The sequence below is a fragment of the Diabrotica virgifera genome, chromosome 1, assembly GCF_917563875.1.
Source record: "Diabrotica virgifera virgifera chromosome 1, PGI_DIABVI_V3a".
Classification (NCBI taxonomy): domain Eukaryota; kingdom Metazoa; phylum Arthropoda; class Insecta; order Coleoptera; family Chrysomelidae; genus Diabrotica; species Diabrotica virgifera.
Window position 1 is genome coordinate 153424376 of NC_065443.1, and position 20915 is coordinate 153445290.

The following is a 20915-nucleotide window of genomic DNA, read 5'->3' on the forward strand; positions in this document are numbered from 1 at the left end:
GGCAGTTACACACCAAAACGGCTTCTCTTACTGCCGAATTTTTGAAAATTATAAATAATATTTTTGATGGTCTTAACAGCAAATATTGTAGTGATAGTAATCCAAACAGAAAGCCAATGTCAACTTTAAGCAAGTCAACTGAAAACTTAAAAGCAGGTTTAGAATATTTTAAAAAAATTAAAGTTTTTGAAAATCAAAAAGAGAGAAATAGTATTCACTGTCTACACGGCTTTCAGTGGACCATTTTCTCAGTTTTAAGTTTGTGGGAGGAACTTCAAAAATAATATAATGTGTCATATCTTTTAACATCTTTTCTGAACCAAAATCCTCTAGAAAATTTTTTCTCTATTGTGCGCAATAGAGTTAGTCTAGTGCGTTCATAAAAAACATGTGTTTTTACTTAATAACAGGCGGTAGCTGGTTTGTCTTTAGTTTCATGCGTGGAAGAGAATGATGCTAGATCAAAAGTATGTGTTTTATCTCGTCAGGTATTAATGACGCACGGGTAAATAATCGTGGACTCAACTGAATGTTAAACTACACTATTAGCTTTAGTTTATATACACAGTAGATATTAACAAGTATTTTATAATATCAGGAAAACAATATCAGTATGTCTTAAAACATTGGAATCATATGGAAACTTTTTTATTCAGTTTAGGGAAAAATGTATTATTGATAAAAACTTGCACGTCCTAAAACTCAAAATGAAAGAATCAGATGTCAAATATTATGAGTCGTATACCAAGTTTGTTAAAAAATATTAATTCTTCTCAAGAGTAATATACCTTCATTTTTAAAGTACTTTCATATAAACATGAACGTGGTTTTTAATTGTTCTCGACTTTTAATAATAAAATGTTTCGATATTGTCAATAATGAAAGTACTTCTTGAGAACAAGAAATAATAAATATCTTTTTTTCCTAAAATTTTAATTTTACTATCTTAGTTTGAAAAGAATTAACATTCAAATATACTTATTTACTTTGTTTTGAAATATGATCTAATTAGTGATGTTTTAAACTTTCTAATCCTGTCCGTTTATCAGCTTTTACCTATTGTTCCTAGGCAGATGGCCCTCAACTATTTATATGTTGGAAATTCCCTGTCATTTTATCAGTATATATCGATACATTTTTGGCAAAGTAACGTAAGTGACATTTTTGGCGAAAATCATGTTTTTCCATTAAACTAACACTATTATTGTTTAGAAGGTACTGCCAAAGTGTAGTAAGCCTAGAATTACTTTAAACATAATATATGTATAGGCTTACTACACTTTGGCAGTGCCTTCTAAACAATAATAGCGTTAGTTTAATGGAAAAACATGATTTTCAAAAATGTCACTTACGTTACTTTGCCAAAAATGTATCGATATGTATACCAAATTTCATGCCAATCCAATGGATTCTTTAAAATTCGGAGGTTTTGCAATATTTTACCTGGGGTGAATGGGTTAGATCTGGAAAGAAATTCTGTATATCAACTTCAAATAGTTTATTTCGCATTAGTTCTGAAAATATCATTCTTTTACAAATTGCAAAAAATAATTTACATGTGAATTATCACTGCTAATTTTATTATGTATTTTCTATTTTGTTGTTTTTTTGTAGTGTATTAATAATTAAATAATTTTTAAGAAACCTCTTCACTATTTTTATTAATCAATTTTTAGCGTTTTATCTGAAGTAAAATCGGAATTCCAAAATAGAGATTACAATCGCGTTAAAATTATTTGTTAAAATGCTGAATACTACCCTTATATCGTTGTCTATTACGCCAGCCAAGCGACTCAAATTTATTTTTCAATCTTGGCAAAAATTTCAATAAATGTCGCCACCGTCCAGCCAGTTAGTACTTAGACTTGAGGGGCAAAGAGGTGTAAGTGGGCGGAGTTTAACACTGAATTCGGTTTTACCTAAAGGTGAGGTATCTATGTACTTATTAATCAATGCTTATATGAATGTGGTGTTAATGTTATGTGCTTTAAGATGGTTCTCAGGTTTGCAGAAAAAATGTTTATCGTGGAGTACTATTTTCGATCATACGGAAAAGGTCGCGAAAACGGTCCAAGCTTAAAATTAATAATGGTTTCAGCAGGACGGGACAACTTATTGCACAGCCAGGGAGATTCTTTGAATACGGCTCGATCATTTTGGAATATCGCCACTCAAAAACAGGCCTAACGCCAGGGCCCCGGGGCCCCCGGCCAAAAGGGCCCCCGTTTGGTTGGCCTTGCATAGATTGTAACGAGGTCAAATAAACTTTTTAAGTACTTTCAGTCAAGTTCTACTTCGAGTTGTCCGAATGTAATAAATAGGTGCACGGCATATTAATTCTAACAACTTCAAAGATCGATTTTAACCCGTTTCACCTGCACCATTATAAAAAATTTTGTCTCAAAATCTCTTCATAAAGTCACCTTATTTTCTTTGCTTTCAAACCACAAAGCAGCTCCGTAGTTTAGATGGCTTTTTATAATTTCTTTGCAGTCTTTGAAGTTCAGCATATTTGTTTGAATTTGTTTTTTAAGATTTTAATGAAAGGTATCGGATATCGTTTTCTAAATTAAATCTCTGCCAAATTGAATTCTGCTCTCATTAGAGCTGTATACAATTACTTTCTGACAGTCTCCTCCTTTTTGACATTATCCTATCTTCTTCAATTTTTCTTCCACTTTTTCCATATCGAGTTTTAACGCATTCTAGAATTTTCTTCCACTTTTTCAATTTCCTGTATCTTCTCAGCAATCTGGTTTACCTCTTACTGCATTTTCTCTAAATAAACCTTCATATCTTTCTTTCTTATCTTTCTTTAAACCTTTCGTTGGGAGGCACTAAAGTCCTCATACTAATCTGAAACATGTTCCTCGAAAGTGACTCTAAACCTCTCAATTCAACACGCTGGGCTGAAGATTTGATACAGTCAATACATTTAAATACAGACATTGCGATGTTTGGAAGTGCCTTTCAAGTCTAGTTCTGACAAGTAACAAAAGAAATGAAAGAGACGAAGCAGCACAACTGAAAAATAGAAAATAGAACCATTCAAATTTGTTTAGTTACTAGTTGTGCAAAATAAAATCCTTGAAATCTTCAACATAGTCTCAAAAACACTGCAATCAAAATCTTTGGACCTTTTAACAGCTTACAGTTTACTTGAAGAGAGCCTCTTAAAACTATCTCAAATGAGAGGACAATTTGAAACCTTCTTTGAAGTGGCTTCAAATATGTGTCAACGTTGGGAATACCATTAGGGTTCGCTCCAAAAAGAATGCAGAAGATGAAAAAATATTTCGATGAACTGTGCGAAGATAAAAGACTTCAAGATCCCAAGTCATGCTTTAGAGTAAACGTGTTTTACTCAATGATCGACACATTATGATGCCATCAGCTAGACACTCGCTTTCAAGGAATGAAAGCAGTGTAAGATACGTACCGAATTGTTCAACCTGATTTTATTTTAAATGCCAACGAACAAGACCTTCAAAACAAAGCAATAAACTTCGTAAAACGTTTTCCAGATGATTCCAGATGAAAGATTGAGGGTTTACCCTTCCTCTGGGGGGTAAACCCCCGATACCCCCGGTAGGGGGCCCCAGATCACGTTTGCCCCAGGGCCCCCAACATCGTAGTTACGGCCCTGCCTAACGCCACCTGATGGGACATGGGAAATGCTGAAGAGGCAGACCGATCCACCGTCTGAAATTCCGGACAACAATTAAAGATTTTTTTAATGCCAGAAGGCATTTATAACATCTGCTTTATCGGGAACGTCGTCGCGAATAATGTTTGCAAGGTTGAGTCATGTATAAAAAAATATATAAATAATCATAAACATTTCAATTTTCATTTCAGTACTGTTTATTTTGCCGAATAATGTATTACAGTTTTTTGAAGTTATACTTCTTTAGGCGCGATTGAGATTGAGGGTGAATTTATATTGATCTGCGCGCATGCGCACACCGACAGTTTGGTATTAGTCTTTATACGGGCTCTGATTGGGTGTTGAAATGATCTGTCAATAATTGTTCAATATGGAGGTTATCGGTAAACAAAAATGTTGTATAATATATTAGTTTTTATTGTTGTGAGGACAGAAATAAAATCAAATTTATAATTATAGTGACTTTTTAAATAGTTTTGAAAAGCCACAGGTACGTAATTCTAAATGTTTCAGTTGTATTCCAATAAAAAATTATCTTCATACCTATTTGGAAAATGTAAAAAAAATAATGTACTTACCTAGTACTTGCTATGCTATACCCCTAGTAGGCAATGCTTTAATTTACATAATCTGATTACGAACAAACTTTCTACAAATTTTCATCTAATGTATCGTTTTCTTACTCTATATATTGTTGTATTTTAATTCGACAAAAATCAAACTATGTAATAAAAATTCATATAAACAAAATGTCAAAAAGTTGTTCAGTTTGTGTATATTCCCACATGACGTATAAGCGAAGGTGGTGCAGTTTGAAATTGATTCGACTCTCGTACGGCGGGATACACGGGAAGTAGATTCAAGCCCAATGCAAGTTATATCATTTTTTTTTATTTTTTTTATAGATTTTATGATTGTAAGTACGAGTATATTATTATATAATTTTTTTCAGAAAATACGTATTTAATTAAAATTTTTGGCAACAATTATTGTTCAGAAATCATTTGTGGCATTTTTCAATGTGTTTGTGTGTGTTTTATTCTTTTATTTTTTTAATTTTTGGTATTGTTTTAATAAAAATTTTTGGAAAGTAGTAGAGAAACTGTTTAAAGTATATTGATTTCGTTGAAATCATATAATAGATGTATAACTTCTTACGTGCGTACAAAGTACACACATTCTTTTTTTTTAATCTAAGACTGAGTAGACGGACAGATGAACGAACAGACAAATGTAACCCATAGGATCGAAATTTTATTTTCGTATTATTATTTCGATCCAATACTTCCAAAGACTAACAAATTGTCAATAATCTGTACGTATTATTCAGGAAAATATACAAGGTTTATTTAAACACACTGAAATTCTTTTACACTTACTAATGAAAGAAATCCCAGAATATTTTTGTAGACTCTCCACTATTACATTTGAGAAACACGAAAATAATTTATTTTCTGAATTGGAAATGATAAAATCATTCAAATTGCGGCTATATGACCAGGCCCGGTTGATGATAATGATGATAGTTTAGGCCATCAGAAACATTCTGTGGGATTTACTGTCAATATTGCTAAAAGCAATCGTCTTTGAAAGATTGGATAATTCCTAAACCACTAATCGCCTTTTATGGTTGATCTGGTATTGTTTAATAAAAAAATGTGTATTGAAGCCAAAATAATAATTTGAAAAGTAATAAAAATATTTCTATGAGGCAACACAACTTGTCCTTTTTAAATTTTGTTAACATCCTGGTATAATATGCTTAATCAACTTTTTTTAAGAGAGAAAATAAATAACTATATAATAAAACTTACTTTAATGAGAGCATCATGCGTTACATCATCATTTTCTTCATCGGCCTCATCATTATCAGATTCAAGTAAATTATCTTCACCTTCTGGATCATCAACTTGTGATGATTTCTTTTTGGAAAAACCGGTTCCTGGGGCGAATGGTAACTGTTTTGCTGATTTATTGTAGGCCCGTGTAAAAGCGGATTTTACCTAAAATTATATTTCATTGAGGATTAAATTTTTTTAGAATATTGTGGGGGGAGATGCAACGTTATATTAGCATATCTTTACAATCATTTTGTTTAATCGGAATAAATTTGTAACGTTACAAACGTTACATATTTACTATTTTATTTTTAAATAATTATCCTATTTTCTTTTCTTTAATATTTCATGAATAATTATCTTCTGTATTCGTTTTAAGTTGTTTTTACGTTAAAAACCTGTTTGGCGCCCTCTTCCGTTATTCTCTACTTCCTATCTCTTTTTACATTCTAGCATCTGATCTAATCTTGTGTTCCATGTTCGTTATTTCAAATTTTATATTCCATGTTCATTACTTCATACTTATTTGGTCGTCATTTCAAATGTCGTTTTGATGACAGTGAAAATTCTCACAATGGAGGTAGGAGGTTTTTTTCCCTGGAAGCCGTCTGTGAACCGGTTGTACTGCAGCCACTTGGCTTATTGTACATCTTCCATTCGTTTATGAAACCCATTCCAGAATCCTGGAACCCTGTACCAGCTTGTACAGGTCTAGTGGGTGGGTGCCATATATGTTTGGAGTCACTTCGATGTCTCCGAAGAGTGTTTGCCGCCTCCGATCCAATGCCTCACAGTCATACAAAATATGGTTGACTGTTTCAGGTTCTCTGTTACAGAGTCTGCAGCTCAAATCCCCATGAAACAGCCCCATTGTATGCAGGTGACCCTTAACTGGCGCATGTCCAGCGAGGAAACCTGTTATGACTGAGCTGATTCCTGCTTGTTTTCAGCAGTAACTCAGCTCTACTAGCACATGTCCGTCCGATATACATCTTGGCATGTGTTTGACCGGGTACACTCTCCCAGTGTGAGTTGTGTTGGCTTCGGATCCTGGCTTTTTTTCATTCGAGGACGGTGCTTTTAGCTGATGCTCTCTTGGCAAGTGCATCAGCTCTTTCATTGCCGTATATGCACCGATGACCTGGAACCCGAGGTAGGAGGTGGTAAACATAATTTTTTTAAAAGATGAGCCTTCATAATATCTTCATTTATTTCAACAAATCTTCTCTTGGGGTAAGAATCTTATCGTATTAATTAATTTATATTTTACATATAACAGTTTTTATAATATTTTTTCTCTAACCTCCAAATGTCCAACCATGTGCTTGGTTTCAATATTTTATTTCACCTATTAATATGCATGTAGTGATCAAATAATTTTAACTAGTAGTAATCAATCATAATTCCATTTAATTTACTTTACTAGTTTTTGAATAATATTTGGCAAAGTTACATTTGGGTTTTAACTTCTTGATTGTAACTGATACACATTTTGTATTCTAGTTTTTGGGAATAATATCAACTTTTCTCGCTTCGGGAGCTTCAAGCTTTCATCACCGGTGATGACACTACAAGGTCGACAACATGACAAGATGCATCTCTACTAGCCCCTTCGCGCCGGATCGTCATACGGCAAGTCGCACCTTATATAAGGATTCGCGCGCTTACCCAGTGGCGAACGCCAGCTCATGATGCACCCGTGTGCATCACCGTACGTAGCGGACAGTCAAGTATGATGCACACGGGTGCATCACCGTACCGAAGGGGCTAGACTGCAGCGACCAACACCACCAAGACTGTAGCTGCAGGGGCCTGATGCCACAACATCTGCCCAGGTCTACACGTCAACAGCTGTACAATTTGACATCAAGCAGTTACCATCGAACCAATACCAAAAGCCATAAGTTTAATCAAAGAACTGTTAGTTTGGCAAGAACTTGAATATATTTATTGCATTTAATAAGTCGTATTTTTATTATATCTTTATTGAACAATAAACATGATTAGTTAAAGTACTGTTTTGTTTGCTTCCATTCTGAATTTTCATTTTTTTCATGGTTCATATTTTTTATTAGATATCTTTATTTTCAAAATAGGTAACCTAATATACAAATTTAACTTAAATACATTTTTTTTACATATAAAACGAAAGAAAATCAATCAATACAATGATTCACAATAAAAAAATTCAATAAAAAAATAATAAATGTAATAATAAATTAAAAAATAATAATAAATTAATAACAATTATAATCAAAATTAATAACGAATTATTATCAAATTAACAAGTTCACCAACCAATAATAGGCAATAAAAATAAACAAAAATATTGTGCAAGTTCTCTGCCAATTCAAATACATACTACTTTAAATTTTTAAGGAAAACCTTTAATTTATCTTTAAAACTTTTAACTGTCCTACAGTCTTTTAATTCATTAGGCAATTCATTAAATTCTCTGAAACCTCTAAATATTAATGAATTCATTGAGCTGCTATAATTCATTTTAGAAAAGTATATGTTATTTTTATTTCGAGTATCGTGTATGTGTGTATTAGGAAAATTAATAAATTGCTGAAAATAATCGGGAGCTATATTGTTTTTAATTTTATAAACCAAAATCAATGCAAAATATTGAAACCTTTGATATACCGAAAACCAGTTCAATGTATTCAGCATTAACTTGATTGGTGTCAATCGACCCATTCTTAATATTATACGCATACCACGATTTTGTAATTTTTGAAGTTGCCCCATTTTATTTAGGTTGAATAAATATAAGACTGATGCACAATAATCAAAATGAGGTTGTATTATTGTATTATATACAGTAAGTCTAGTTTCTAAAGATAAATTTTTTGCTATTCTTGTAAAAACGTATAATTTCTTGCTGATTTTTTTGTGTATATAAACAAAATGATCTTCCAATGAAAGAGTGTTATCAAGTTGAAATCCTAAGTATTTAATAGTTGTTGTTATTTCAATCTTTTCACCATTTATGGATAAATTAATGTTATTTATATTGATTCTGTTATACTTATATCTACTGGTTACAATTAGAGCTTTTGTCTTTGATACATTTAATTTTAACTTGTTTAATGTTAAATAATTATAAACAGCCTCCAGAATTGAATTCATTTTTGCCACTGCATTTTCCAAGCATACATCACTACAAGCTATTAACGTATCGTCAGCAAAAAGATTGACAAACTCACAATCAACAAACAGATCTATATCATTCAAGTAGAGAATAAAAAGTAATGGCCCTAGGACACTGCCCTGAGGTACACCTAGATCAATGTTAAGTTTATCTGACATACAATTATTGAATTTAACCTTCTGCTTGCGATTTGATAGATAATTATTCAGCCAGTCAAAAACTCCACCCCTAATGCCATACTGCCACAATTTTGCCAGTAAAATATTTTGGTCTATGGTCTCAAAGGCCCTCTTAAGGTCTAAGAATACAGATACTACATATTTGTTTTGATCCAATTCAGTTTTAAATTTACTAATTGTCAATTGAAGTGCCGAATCACAAGAGTGTTGCTTTCTGAAACCAGATTGATTACTTATCAAAATAGCATTTGTTTTAACATGTTCAATAATTTGATCATATACAACACGTTCAATCAATTTTTCAATTGGTGGTAGTGTATTGATCGGTCTGAATTCTTCAGCTTTCAGTGTATTATTGATTTTTTGAATTGGTACAATTGTACTAACTTTAAGTTGATTCGGAATTTTACCAGTAGACAGACAAGTATTGATTAAATTTAATATAATATGCCCAATTGTTTCAAAAATGTCTTTGAGAATTTTAGCGTCTAATATGTCATGAACTGAGCATCTACTGTCTAATTTATTAACATACATACGTAATTCGTTTAAAGATACTAATTTAAATTTATTTATTGGTAGGTATAAGTTACTATTTTTATTACACCAGGTTTCCCTCAAATCCAAAGCTATTAGGACAAGATGAACACACCTTGGGAGACTGAGCTAGGCTAGAGTGAACGACAGCTATCATGGATGATTGCAGTATTATTATTCAATATTATTTCGATTATCTGAGGTAGTTTATAGTATCGTTTCAAATTATCAAAACATAACTTTGTAGGTAAGTATAAAAATTCATTGAAAAATGAACACACCACAAAAACCAAACACAATAGTGTTCGATAGCTAGTTCGCTACCAAGACACTATGATACTAGTTGTAGTTAAATATTGCATGTTGTCTTAGGTACCAGATTGTACCTTACGGCATTGTTATTAACACTATAGTAATACATACCTGGCCCAACACAACTGGCTGAACTGGCCGATATGGAATATGCAGATGATATATGCCTGGTATCACATACAATAGATGATATGAATATATGAAGAAGATGCTTATCACATACAATAGATGATATGAATATATGAAGAACATGCTAAGTAAACTGGAGAAAGAGGCGGCAGAAATTGGTCTCCGAATAAATGTCAATAAGACGGTTGAGATGAGAATAGGTTAATTCCGACAGAAAAAATTATATATCAATCAAGAAGAAGTAAAACAGGTACAAGAACTTTGCTACCTAGGAAGTATAGTTGACGTACATGGTGGTATTGAGGCAGACATTAAACATCGACTTAGAAAAGCACAACAAGCATTTGTAACACTCTCAAACATATTATGGAGGTCAACACAAATTAGTCAAAACACCAAAATAAGACTATTTAATAGTAATGTTAAAGCAGTATTATTGTATGTAAAGTATTTGTAAACAGGTGCCTCCGAAAATGTTTGAACGTATATTGGCCCAACATCATAACAAATCAAGAACTCTGGAACAAAACCAAACAAGAGCCAATTGAAATTGCAATTAAAAGGAAAAGATATAATTGGCTGGGACTCACTCAGAGGAAGGACAACGTAGACATACAAAGAAAGCTCTACAATGGACAGTAGCAGGACGAAGAAAGCAAGGACGACCCGCAACGACCTGGAAAAGAACAATTGAAGCTGACTACAAAGGTATGAGAACGAGCTGGGGTAGCAGGTATGGCCAGAGACAGAGTCCAATGGAGAAGCTTCGCGGATGCCCTATGCTTCTTTACGGAGTAAAAGGAAATAATACAGGGTGAGTCATGAGGAACTGTACATACTCCTACCTCGTATAGAGGCCCCTATAGGGAATACCAAATGACCATTAAAAAGTATCTGCTCCCATTGTTTAATAATATACGGTTATTCGCATTTTGACAGAAACTTGTATTCGTCATAATTTTTGAACGGTCAGATCGATGTGTCTCTTATTTTGGTCAATCGTTACACTATTACCACTAATCAACTGATTTAGTCAAACTAGAAAAAAATCAGGTCCGGCTTTAAAAAATTAGTTCGTTTTGGTCTCAGAAAAAATTTCACCCTGGATACGCTTTTTGAAAACTCTAATATGAATTTTACAAATTAAAAAAATAGGCAATTAAAATGGCATATTTATTTTTCCCCACACAATTACTTAATTTTTTCTAAAAAAATCAAATTTGATTATGAATTAAAAGTTTGGTAAAGTGAACCATAGATTTAAAAAATTAACTTTTATTACAAAAAATAATTTTTTTTAAACAAATATTTAATTTATGTTACGACCCAATAAACTGATTTATTCAAACTAGAAAAAATCAGGTCCGGCCTTAAAAAATCAGTTCGTTTGGGTCTTAGAAAAAATTTCACCCTGTATACGCTTTTATAGACAAATAGGCAATTAAAATGGCATATATTTTTCCCCACACGATTACTTAATTTTTTATTAAAAAATCAAATTTTTCAAAATCGCAATTTTACCATAAAAATAAAAAAAATTAAACAACGTTTTTAAAACTTTAAACAACAGACACTTCTCTTTGGACTCTATAGTTTAACATAGACGTGATCAAATAGATAAATTTTAAATTTTTTCACTTAATTTTTGCGATTTAACTTTGCAATTCACAAATCTGCACCTTTTATTTTTAAAAATTCATAACTTTTACGAGAAGAAGACTGAAAGTTTTCAACAATTTTCATAGTCTTCACAATGGTAAGAGATATGTGCTGCAAAAATTTCAGAAAAAAAAATATTAAAATGGAACAGAGTTGTAGCGAGTTACCGTGATTTCATTTTTTTTTAATTTTTAGGTTAAAATTCCAATTTTGACAAATTTGATTTTTTAATAAAAAATTAAGTAATCGTGTGGAGAAAAAAATAAATATGCCATTTTAATTGCCTATTTGTCTAATTTGTAAAATTCATATTAGAGTTTTCAAAAAGCGTATACAGGGTGAAATTTTTTCTAAGACCAAAACGAACTAATTTTTAAATCCGGGCCTGATTTTTTTCTAGTTTGAATAAATCAGTTGATTGGGTGGTAACATAAATTAAATATTTGTTCAAAAAAAATTAATTTTTGCAATAAAAGTTAATTTTTTTAAATATATGGGTCACTTTACCAAACTTAAATAATTATTCATAGTCAAATTTGATTTTTTTATAAAAAATTAAGTAATCTTGTGGGGAAAAATAAATATGCCATTTTAATTGCCTATTTGTCTAATTTGTAAAATTCATATTAGAGTTTTCAAAAAGCGTATACGGGGTGAAATTTTTTCTAAGACCCAAACGAACTAATTTTTTAAAGCCGGACCTGATTTTTTTCTAGTTTAAATAAATCAGTTGATTGGGTGGTAACATAAATTAAATATTTGTTTAAAAAAATTAATTTTTGTAATAAAAGTTAATTTTTTTAAATCTATGGTTCACTTTACCAAACTTTTAATTCATAGTCAAATTTGATTTTTTTATAAAAAATTAAGTAATCGTGTGGGGAAAAAATAAATATGCCATTTTAATTGCCTATTTGTCTAATTTGTAAAATTCATATTAGAGTTTTCAAAAAGCGTATAAAGGGTGAAATTTTTTCTAAGACCCAAACGAACTAATTTTTTAAAGCCGGACCTGATTTTTTTCTAGTTTGACTAAATCAGTTGATTGGATAGTAATAGTGTAAAGATTGACCAAAATAAGAGACACATCGATCTGACCGTTCAAAAATTATGACGAATACAAATTTCTGTCAAAATGCGAAACTCGCCCTGTATATTATTAAACAATGGGAGCAGACACTTTTTAATGGTCATTTGTTATTCCCCACAAGAGCCCCTATACGAGGTAGGAGTATGTACAGTTCCTCATGACTCACCCTGTATATACAGGGTGAGTTTTTAGTGCGGGATCGGTCGATAATTCCATTACGGTATAGAATATCAAAAAAAGTTATTTAGAAAAAATGTAGACAATGGGTGGAATGCATAAAACGTAGTACCTGCTAATGCTTCAAGTATGTACTACATTTTTGAAGATTTTACTACACTTACAAAGCATTTGTAATGCTTTGCTAATGCTTCAAGTATGTACTACATTTTTGAAGATGTTACTACACTTACACAGCATTACAAATGCTTTGTAAGTGTAGTAAAATCTTCAAAAATGTAGTACATACTAGAAGCATTAGCAGGTACTACGTTTTATGCATTCCACCCAATGATATTCTCCAGGCTTATGAAATATGCTACATTCTACAGGGTGATCAATAACTGCGTGGTATATCAAACATATAATTTTTTAAATGGGATGCCCTATATATTTTTTCATATTTATATTCCTCTCATAATTGCTGTTTTTATAACATCAGGTTTCGTATTACTATACACAGTATTTAAAAAGTTATGACCATTTTTATTTCGAAATCTCTATGAGATTAATACCATGTATACAGAGTGAGTCTGTAATTTGAAATAAATTTAATAGCTCAAATACTAATTGTTTTGTTTTAATGCTCAAACCTCTCGATTAGTATTTCAAATGGAAATCTTTTTCATACAATAATAATATATACAGGGTGTCCCAATTTAGAGATATGACGTCATCGTTGATTTTTTTAAATGGCAACACTGTCATTTTGATAGCTATTTTGATAGCTATTTTGATAGGGTGTTTAACGTTATACATATCTGCAAAATATCAAATTATTATTCCTTACCATTTATAAGATAATAAAAAATAACTAAGGTATGGTTCTTTTCATGAGCATTTTTCAGTGCGTCACAAATGATAGAAAAAAAGGTTAGTCCGTGATAAATACAGATTTATGACATTTATTCTAACATGATGTTTTAGTTAAATCTGACAGTTGTCACATTTTATTTGCAATTTGGTATAAAAACAAATCAATTGTGTTTATTGCATTTATAAAAATGGTATTTTCTTTGATTTGTATAGTCTTATAAATTGTACAGATTAAATTTTTTTATATAGAATAATATAATATTATTTAATATTATATTATTAGCGCCATCTATTGACAACTAGATTATATGTTATAAATGTCACCGACGAAATGTAATCAGCGACGTGCATTTTTTTCTGTCACATACAATTTAATGCGTTAGAGAGAAATCGAAAAACTGCGACGCACTGAAAAATGCTCATGAAAAGAACCATATGTCTATAATTTGGAATAAATTCAATAGTTCAAATACTAATTGTTTTTTTGAAAAATGCTCAGACCTGTCGATTAGTATTTCAAATTGAAATTTTTTACATACAATAATATTGTATAAATGGTGTCCTAATTTATAGATATGACGTCATCGTTGATTTTCTTAAATAGAAACATTATCATTTTGATAGCTATTTTGATAGGGTGTGTAAAGTTATACATAACTACTAAATATCAAATTTTCATTCCCCACCATTTACAAGATAATAAAAAATAGCTCTAAATTTCTAAATTGGGACACCCTGTATACATTATTATTGTATGTAAAAAATTTAGATTTGAAATACTAATCGAGAGGTCTGAGCATTTTTCAAAAAAAAAATAGTATTTGAACTATTAAATTTATTACATATTAGAGACCTAACTTTATTTTTTATTATATTGTAAATGGTAGAAAATAAAAATTTGATATTTTGCAGTTATGTATGACTTTACACGCCCTATCTAAATAGCTATCAAAATAAGAGTGTTGCCATTTAAGAAAATTAACGATGACGTCATATCTCTAAATTGGGAGATCCTGTATACATTATTGTATGTAAAAAATTTGGATTTGAAATACTAATCGACAGGTCTGAGCATTTTTCAAAAAAACAATTAGTATTTGAACTATTGAATTTATTCCAAATTACAGACTCATTCTGTATAAATAAGTAATTCATAAACAATTATTTATTTTATATAAATAGGTAAACAATATACTGCAGTTTTTAAATTAAGTTTAATTCAAATCATTGATGAATATTTGTATATAGGGTGAACCACAAAAACAAATTACGATTCTATATATGACACTCTCTCATTTTTATATCCCTATACCTAAACTCATTACTTTCGGAGATATTTTTAGTCTTATTTAAATTTCAGGAAAATATTCAATTTTTCTAGTAGAAAGTTAGTATTGAGTGATAATAATATAACAAAATTATTTTTATTCAATAAATAACTAAGAAAAATATAAACCATAACAATATTTAATGAATGTAACAATTAATGTGATATTAAGGAAATTAGTCTAAAATTAATGTTCAAAATGTACCTTCAACGTCTATGAGAGTTTGTGACCAATATTCAAATGACCCAGCCACATTTCTTAACATTTTTTGTAAGTCAATATTATTAAAAGCTTCTCTTATTCTATTTTTCATATCATCTGGTGTTGTTGAAGGCTTCTGATATACAAAATTTTTTGTATAGCCCCACATGAAAAAATTAATTTTGGAAAATTCCGTTGATCGCGGTGGCCAAACAGTTGGTCCTCCTCTGCCTATCCACCTCTCAGGAAAGTTATTATTTATATACAGCTAATTATTTAGATGATTGTGAATAAAAGCAGTGTGGTGACCTGGAGGTGTAACAACCACAATCGTTGTCGAATATTCAGTGGTACATTTTTCAGTGGTATTGGCAAATGATTATTTAGAAAAACCAGATATATGACAACATTCACACAGCTGTCAAAAAATGTGGGCCAATCACATAATTGCCAACATTACCACCTCAAACATTTATAGATCACCTAGTTTGACTATGAGTGTTAACAAAGTAGGGATTGCTTGATGCATAGTAATGAAAATTAGTATGAAAATTATATCATTAATAACAGCGCATCACAATCTTCAATTAGGAATGTTTTACTAAAAACTTCTTAGCTTAGAATACTGTTGATATAACAATCTAAAAACTGTTACATCAGTTAAATATTGTTTTGATTTATGTTTTGTGTGAGTTATTTATTGAATAAAAATAATCTTGTTATATTATTATACATAATATACAAGACATATTTTGTTGTAGGAATTTTACGATTTTTGAATATTAGGGAAATATGATAATTCCTTAATATCACATTTATTGATACATTTATTGCATATTGTTATGGTCTATATTTTTTGTTAGATAATTATTGAATAAAAATATTTTTTTATATTATTATCACTCAATACCACTTTCTACTATAGTTGATTTTTTAACCAAGAGGAGTAGACTAAAAAGACAGATTCACACTCAAGAAAGTTACTAGAAAAATCACCAAATTCATCTTCTTTTTTCGTTGATCATATCACCTTTCGATGATAATTCATACATATTATATTATACATACTAAAACATCGCTAAAGAGTTCTAAAAACAATTGTTTTTATATAAAAGTAGACTAAAAATCTAAAAATTAAAGGAATAATGCAGAAAACACAAAAAATCGCTGATATCTTTAATTAACCTATAAAATGACAGAAGTGCCAAAATTTCATAAATGTCATTAGTGTCAAAATTTAATAACAGTAGAGTAAACTTGCCTGCGGTTGGACCAATTAGAAACAAGCATTACGGCGCGGTAAATTTGAATCACTCCTCTTGGTTAAAAAACAAACAATAGAAAAATTGAATGTATTACCGAAATTTGAAGAAACCTACAAATATCTCCGAAAGTAATGACTTTAGGTATAGGGGATGCCATATAAAAATGAGAGAGTGTCATATATAGAATATTTCTAAAAAATAAAATATAGGGTGATCCATTTAAAAAAATTGAGAAAATCCTAATTTGGTTTTGTGGTTCACCCACATATATATGGTTTATATAAATATTCGTCAATGATTTCAATTAAACTTAATTTAAAAACTACAGTAGATTGTTTACCTTTTTATATAAAATAAATAATTGTTTATGAATTACTTCTTTATACACATAGTGTTAATCTTATAGGGATTTCGAAATAAAAATGATCATATCTTTTTAAATTCTCTGTATAGTAATACGAAACCTGATAATTTATAAGCACAAGAATTATGAGAGGAATATAAATATGAAAAAATATATAGGGTGTCCCATTTAAAAAATTATGTGTTTGATATACCACGCAGTTATTGATCACCCTGTAGAATGTAGCATACTTTATAAGCCTGGAGAATATCGTTGTCTACATTTTTTCTAAATAACTTTTTTTGATATTCTATACCATAATGGTATTATCGACCAATCCCGCACTAAAAAATCACCCTGTATATAAAACATACCTACAGATAATTAAAAACAAAAAAAATAGTATTGCATTCTTGGAAAACATGTAAAATTTACCTTTGCTTCAATATCATTGAAGGGATTCTTCATATCTTTCCACTGACACAGCTCTAAGAGGTTGGTCAAGTCCTCTCTTAACAAATTATAATCATTCATTACGCCTATTGCTTCTTGGATACCATTTACTCCCTCTTTTAACAAAGGCGTTATTATGGCATTTCTCAACGGCAAGATGTAGTCCAATTTCATAGCCAAAAGACTTCCTGATGTACTGCAAATTAAGAAACATCAAATAACAAGCTATACACTTCCTAAACGTATATCAAAAACTCTTCATTAAAATAATAACAAGCATAGTGACACCGAAGTTGGACTTATACTAATACTCAGAACAACTGGCTATGTAAGTGAACTCAGAACAACTGGCTATGTAGGCTATGTAAGTAACTTAATCTGGTTCGAGTTAACTATTGTAAATTAATTTATTTGAAAGTAAATAATAGTTAAAATAATTCGCTGTAAAACGAAATCAAAAGACGTCGTATAGTTCAGTTCGTTACGAGAGCGTCATAAACGCCCTTACTAATTTCACACTCATTAGAGATCTTCAGAGGGTGTATATATGACTATCTCTGAATGAACTGAAACAAATCAAGCCTCCTAATACTGAATCACAACAAAATAACTCGAGATGTATGCTGTAGGTATCGGGACCAAGTTTTCGTTCGAATTTTGCCACGCTGAATAGGCAGGTAATGAGGTGCAAATTTTAGACCTTCCCGTGTCTTCTTTTATTCAGCATTCGCTCGGTTTGCAAGTAATAGAAACCACGAAGGTGTAACCATAAACTTAATTCTAATGTTCGTTTCATGATCACAGTAACGTTTCCTTTGTCGGATCTAGTGACTATCAGTTCTGGATGCTGTCTGAGAAATTTCTTTGTTTTGACTAGTAAATAGTGAAAGTAGTTATTTTTCTTTTTGTTGTGTTTAGCATAATTAGTGAATACGTTTGTGGATCTAGCTCTTGTGATTATTTTTGTTTGTTAGTCTTTAATTGAAGAAGTTACCAAGTCAATGTCAGCAAGTAGGTTTTTTATTGTGATGTCAATATTTACTTTTGGTTCAATACTGGACAGCATACAGAACTGATAGTCACTAGATCCGACAAAAGAAACGTTACTGTGATCATGAAACGAACAGACTATACAGAGTTATCGCAACAACTCCTTGAAAATAATAAAATATATTTAGAATTAAAGTCTGACCCTACACTTACAATACAAAAAGAAAGCAATAAATTAATACAGAATTTACTTAATAGAAACTTTATTGACGAACCTACCAAAAAACAACTAACGAAATATAATAGTAACGCTCCAAAATTCTACGCATTACCAAAAACACACAAACCGACACTATCACTAAGACCTATCGTTTCATCAATTAACTCTCCAACTGAAAATATTGCAAATTTTGTTAAAAACATCCTAACTGCAGCGTATGACTTTGACAATGAGTACATACACATAAAGGACTCATTCGACGTAAAAACCACATTTAAGAGGATCGGTACGTTTTTTCGGCTACAATGCTATTCAAATGGGGATTAATTTTTTTCCAATCCTGAGAAAACTAATAAGTATTTTTAAAAAATTTAAACGCAGAATGAAAGATTACGTTATTAGCGAGGGCCGAAAGTCCCTGAGAACTTCTATAATGTTTATTTTAATAAGTTACAGGGGTGAAAAACTAAGAGAAATTTTAGTGTTATTTTTAATTTCAAATATCTCATTCAAAATAAACTTTTTATTTATTCTAAGGGACTTTCGGCCCTCGGTAATAATTTAGTCTTTCATTCTACGTTTAGATTTTTCAAAAATATTTATTGGTTTTTTCAGGATTCGAAAAAAATGAACACAATGTCCGTGGTAATATTTTCCAAATCTATCTTTGTCAGAAAACGCACTTAGTCGAATAGAATATTGTCAGTCAGACACTGGCAATCAGTGACAATTTTAAATAATTATTTGACATGAACCGGGAATATTTTTAGTTGTTGATTAAATAATATTGGTATATAGTGTATTTGATAAATAATTGATTTAAGAGGTGAACTTTATAAAAAGTTATTTATTGTGTATTATTTATGGAAGATAGGAGCAGAGAATACATCAACATCAACATATATTCTGTGATCCAAGTATTTTGTTGTTAAAGATGTTCAAAATTGTAAGCGTTCCATAGTAACAATATATTATTAAAAAATCACTTTAACACTTTTCCTCTTTTCTCGATTGAGTATTAGTTTTTGTTGTAGGTACATATAAATTATTACAATCACTGAATACATAGCTAGTGAAAAAATATCACATTTATTAACTGAATTAATAATTTGCAATGATACAAAAAATAACAGTTATCCAAGAACATTCAAAAGCCATCTCTTTAAGCTAGTTATGACATTGTCAAGTAGAATGACATTCTAGTAATATGTACATATCCATACCAGTGTGAATTTTACTACACGTAATGCCATGTAAAGACAGAAAGGGTAGGGATAGGCGTCAAATATTTGCGAATTATGTACCCATAGCCTTAACGGATTACAACTACCGAACTTTACGTTTTAATTAGCTTGGATGTCGTTTCTCTTTTCACAAACATCTATCTCGAGGCTTGCTTAAGATCCATAAACAAACATTGGTCTGACATAACCAAACACTGTAAAGTTAATAAAGATACCTTCTTAGCCCTGGTCAGCTTTCTTTTTAACAACACATATTTCTCATTTAACAACAAAACATATAAACAAAAAATAGGCACCCCCATGGGGGGTTGTGTGAGTTCTATTCTGGCCTCACATGTAATGGACGATCTTTTAGATACAGTCGTTCCTGTTCTTCCATTCAGAATAACCTTCCTAAAGAAATATATGTAGACGATATAATCTTAGCCCTACAAAAAAATATGACAAACGAACTTTTATACATCTTTAACGATTTCGACCCACATATCCAATTTACAGTAGAAACAGAAGACAAACACCAATCAGTCCCATTCCTCGACACCAAACTAATACGTAGCAACAACAACGTAATAATAACAGATTGGTATAGGAAACCCATTAACTCCGGAAGATACATTAACTACTGGTCATATCTTATAAAAAATTAGCTCTTTCTAGACAACTCATACCCAAACTACTTACTAAACTACTATTTAATACAACTAATGAGACATTACCCGGGACACAAACCAACCCTGTTTACACACCACAAAACATTAACCCCACAATAGACACAACCGACGCCATATTAACCCCCCTTAAATACTTTACATTACCGTTCATACAAGACCTAACACCGAAACTTACACGAATTTTTAAATCAGTCGACGAGACTGTAAAAATAGCCAATTACACAGTTCTAACAATTTTTTCCATTTTCATTAACATCAAAGACAAAACACCTACAGACCAGTTATCGAATATCGTCTATTGTATTCCTTGTGCAAGTTGCAACAAACAATGCATTGGCCAGACTAATAGACATTTTAAAGGCCGTATCGCTTCACATAAAAGTGACGGTAGACTATACCCTGATAGATGCTCCCTTGCAAAACACATACATGAACAACATACAATCAACTATAACGAAACAAAGATCCTTGCAATGGAAAATAACCTCAACAAAAGACTCTTCCTTGAGATGGCATTTATCAACTAAGAGACAACCGGTACAGTAAACTTCAATTAAATAAGCCTCAGTGACATTAGTGACATGGAACTAATTATTTTCT

At 30.9% G+C, this 20915-nt stretch overlaps 1 protein-coding gene across 1 annotated transcript in view; it reads right to left on the reverse strand.

The window, feature by feature from the left end:
- The window catches only part of LOC114327791 (replication factor C subunit 1), a 182865-nt gene that overhangs the window by 12721 nt on the left and 149229 nt on the right, over window positions 1–20915 (reverse strand). The window contains exons 12-13 of the mRNA XM_028276501.2: window positions 17173–17386; window positions 5482–5670 (exon numbers count right to left, since the gene is read on the reverse strand). Of these exons, the coding sequence (XP_028132302.2) occupies window positions 5482–5670; window positions 17173–17386 (403 nt within the window). The remainder of the gene's footprint in view (window positions 1–5481; window positions 5671–17172; window positions 17387–20915) is intronic.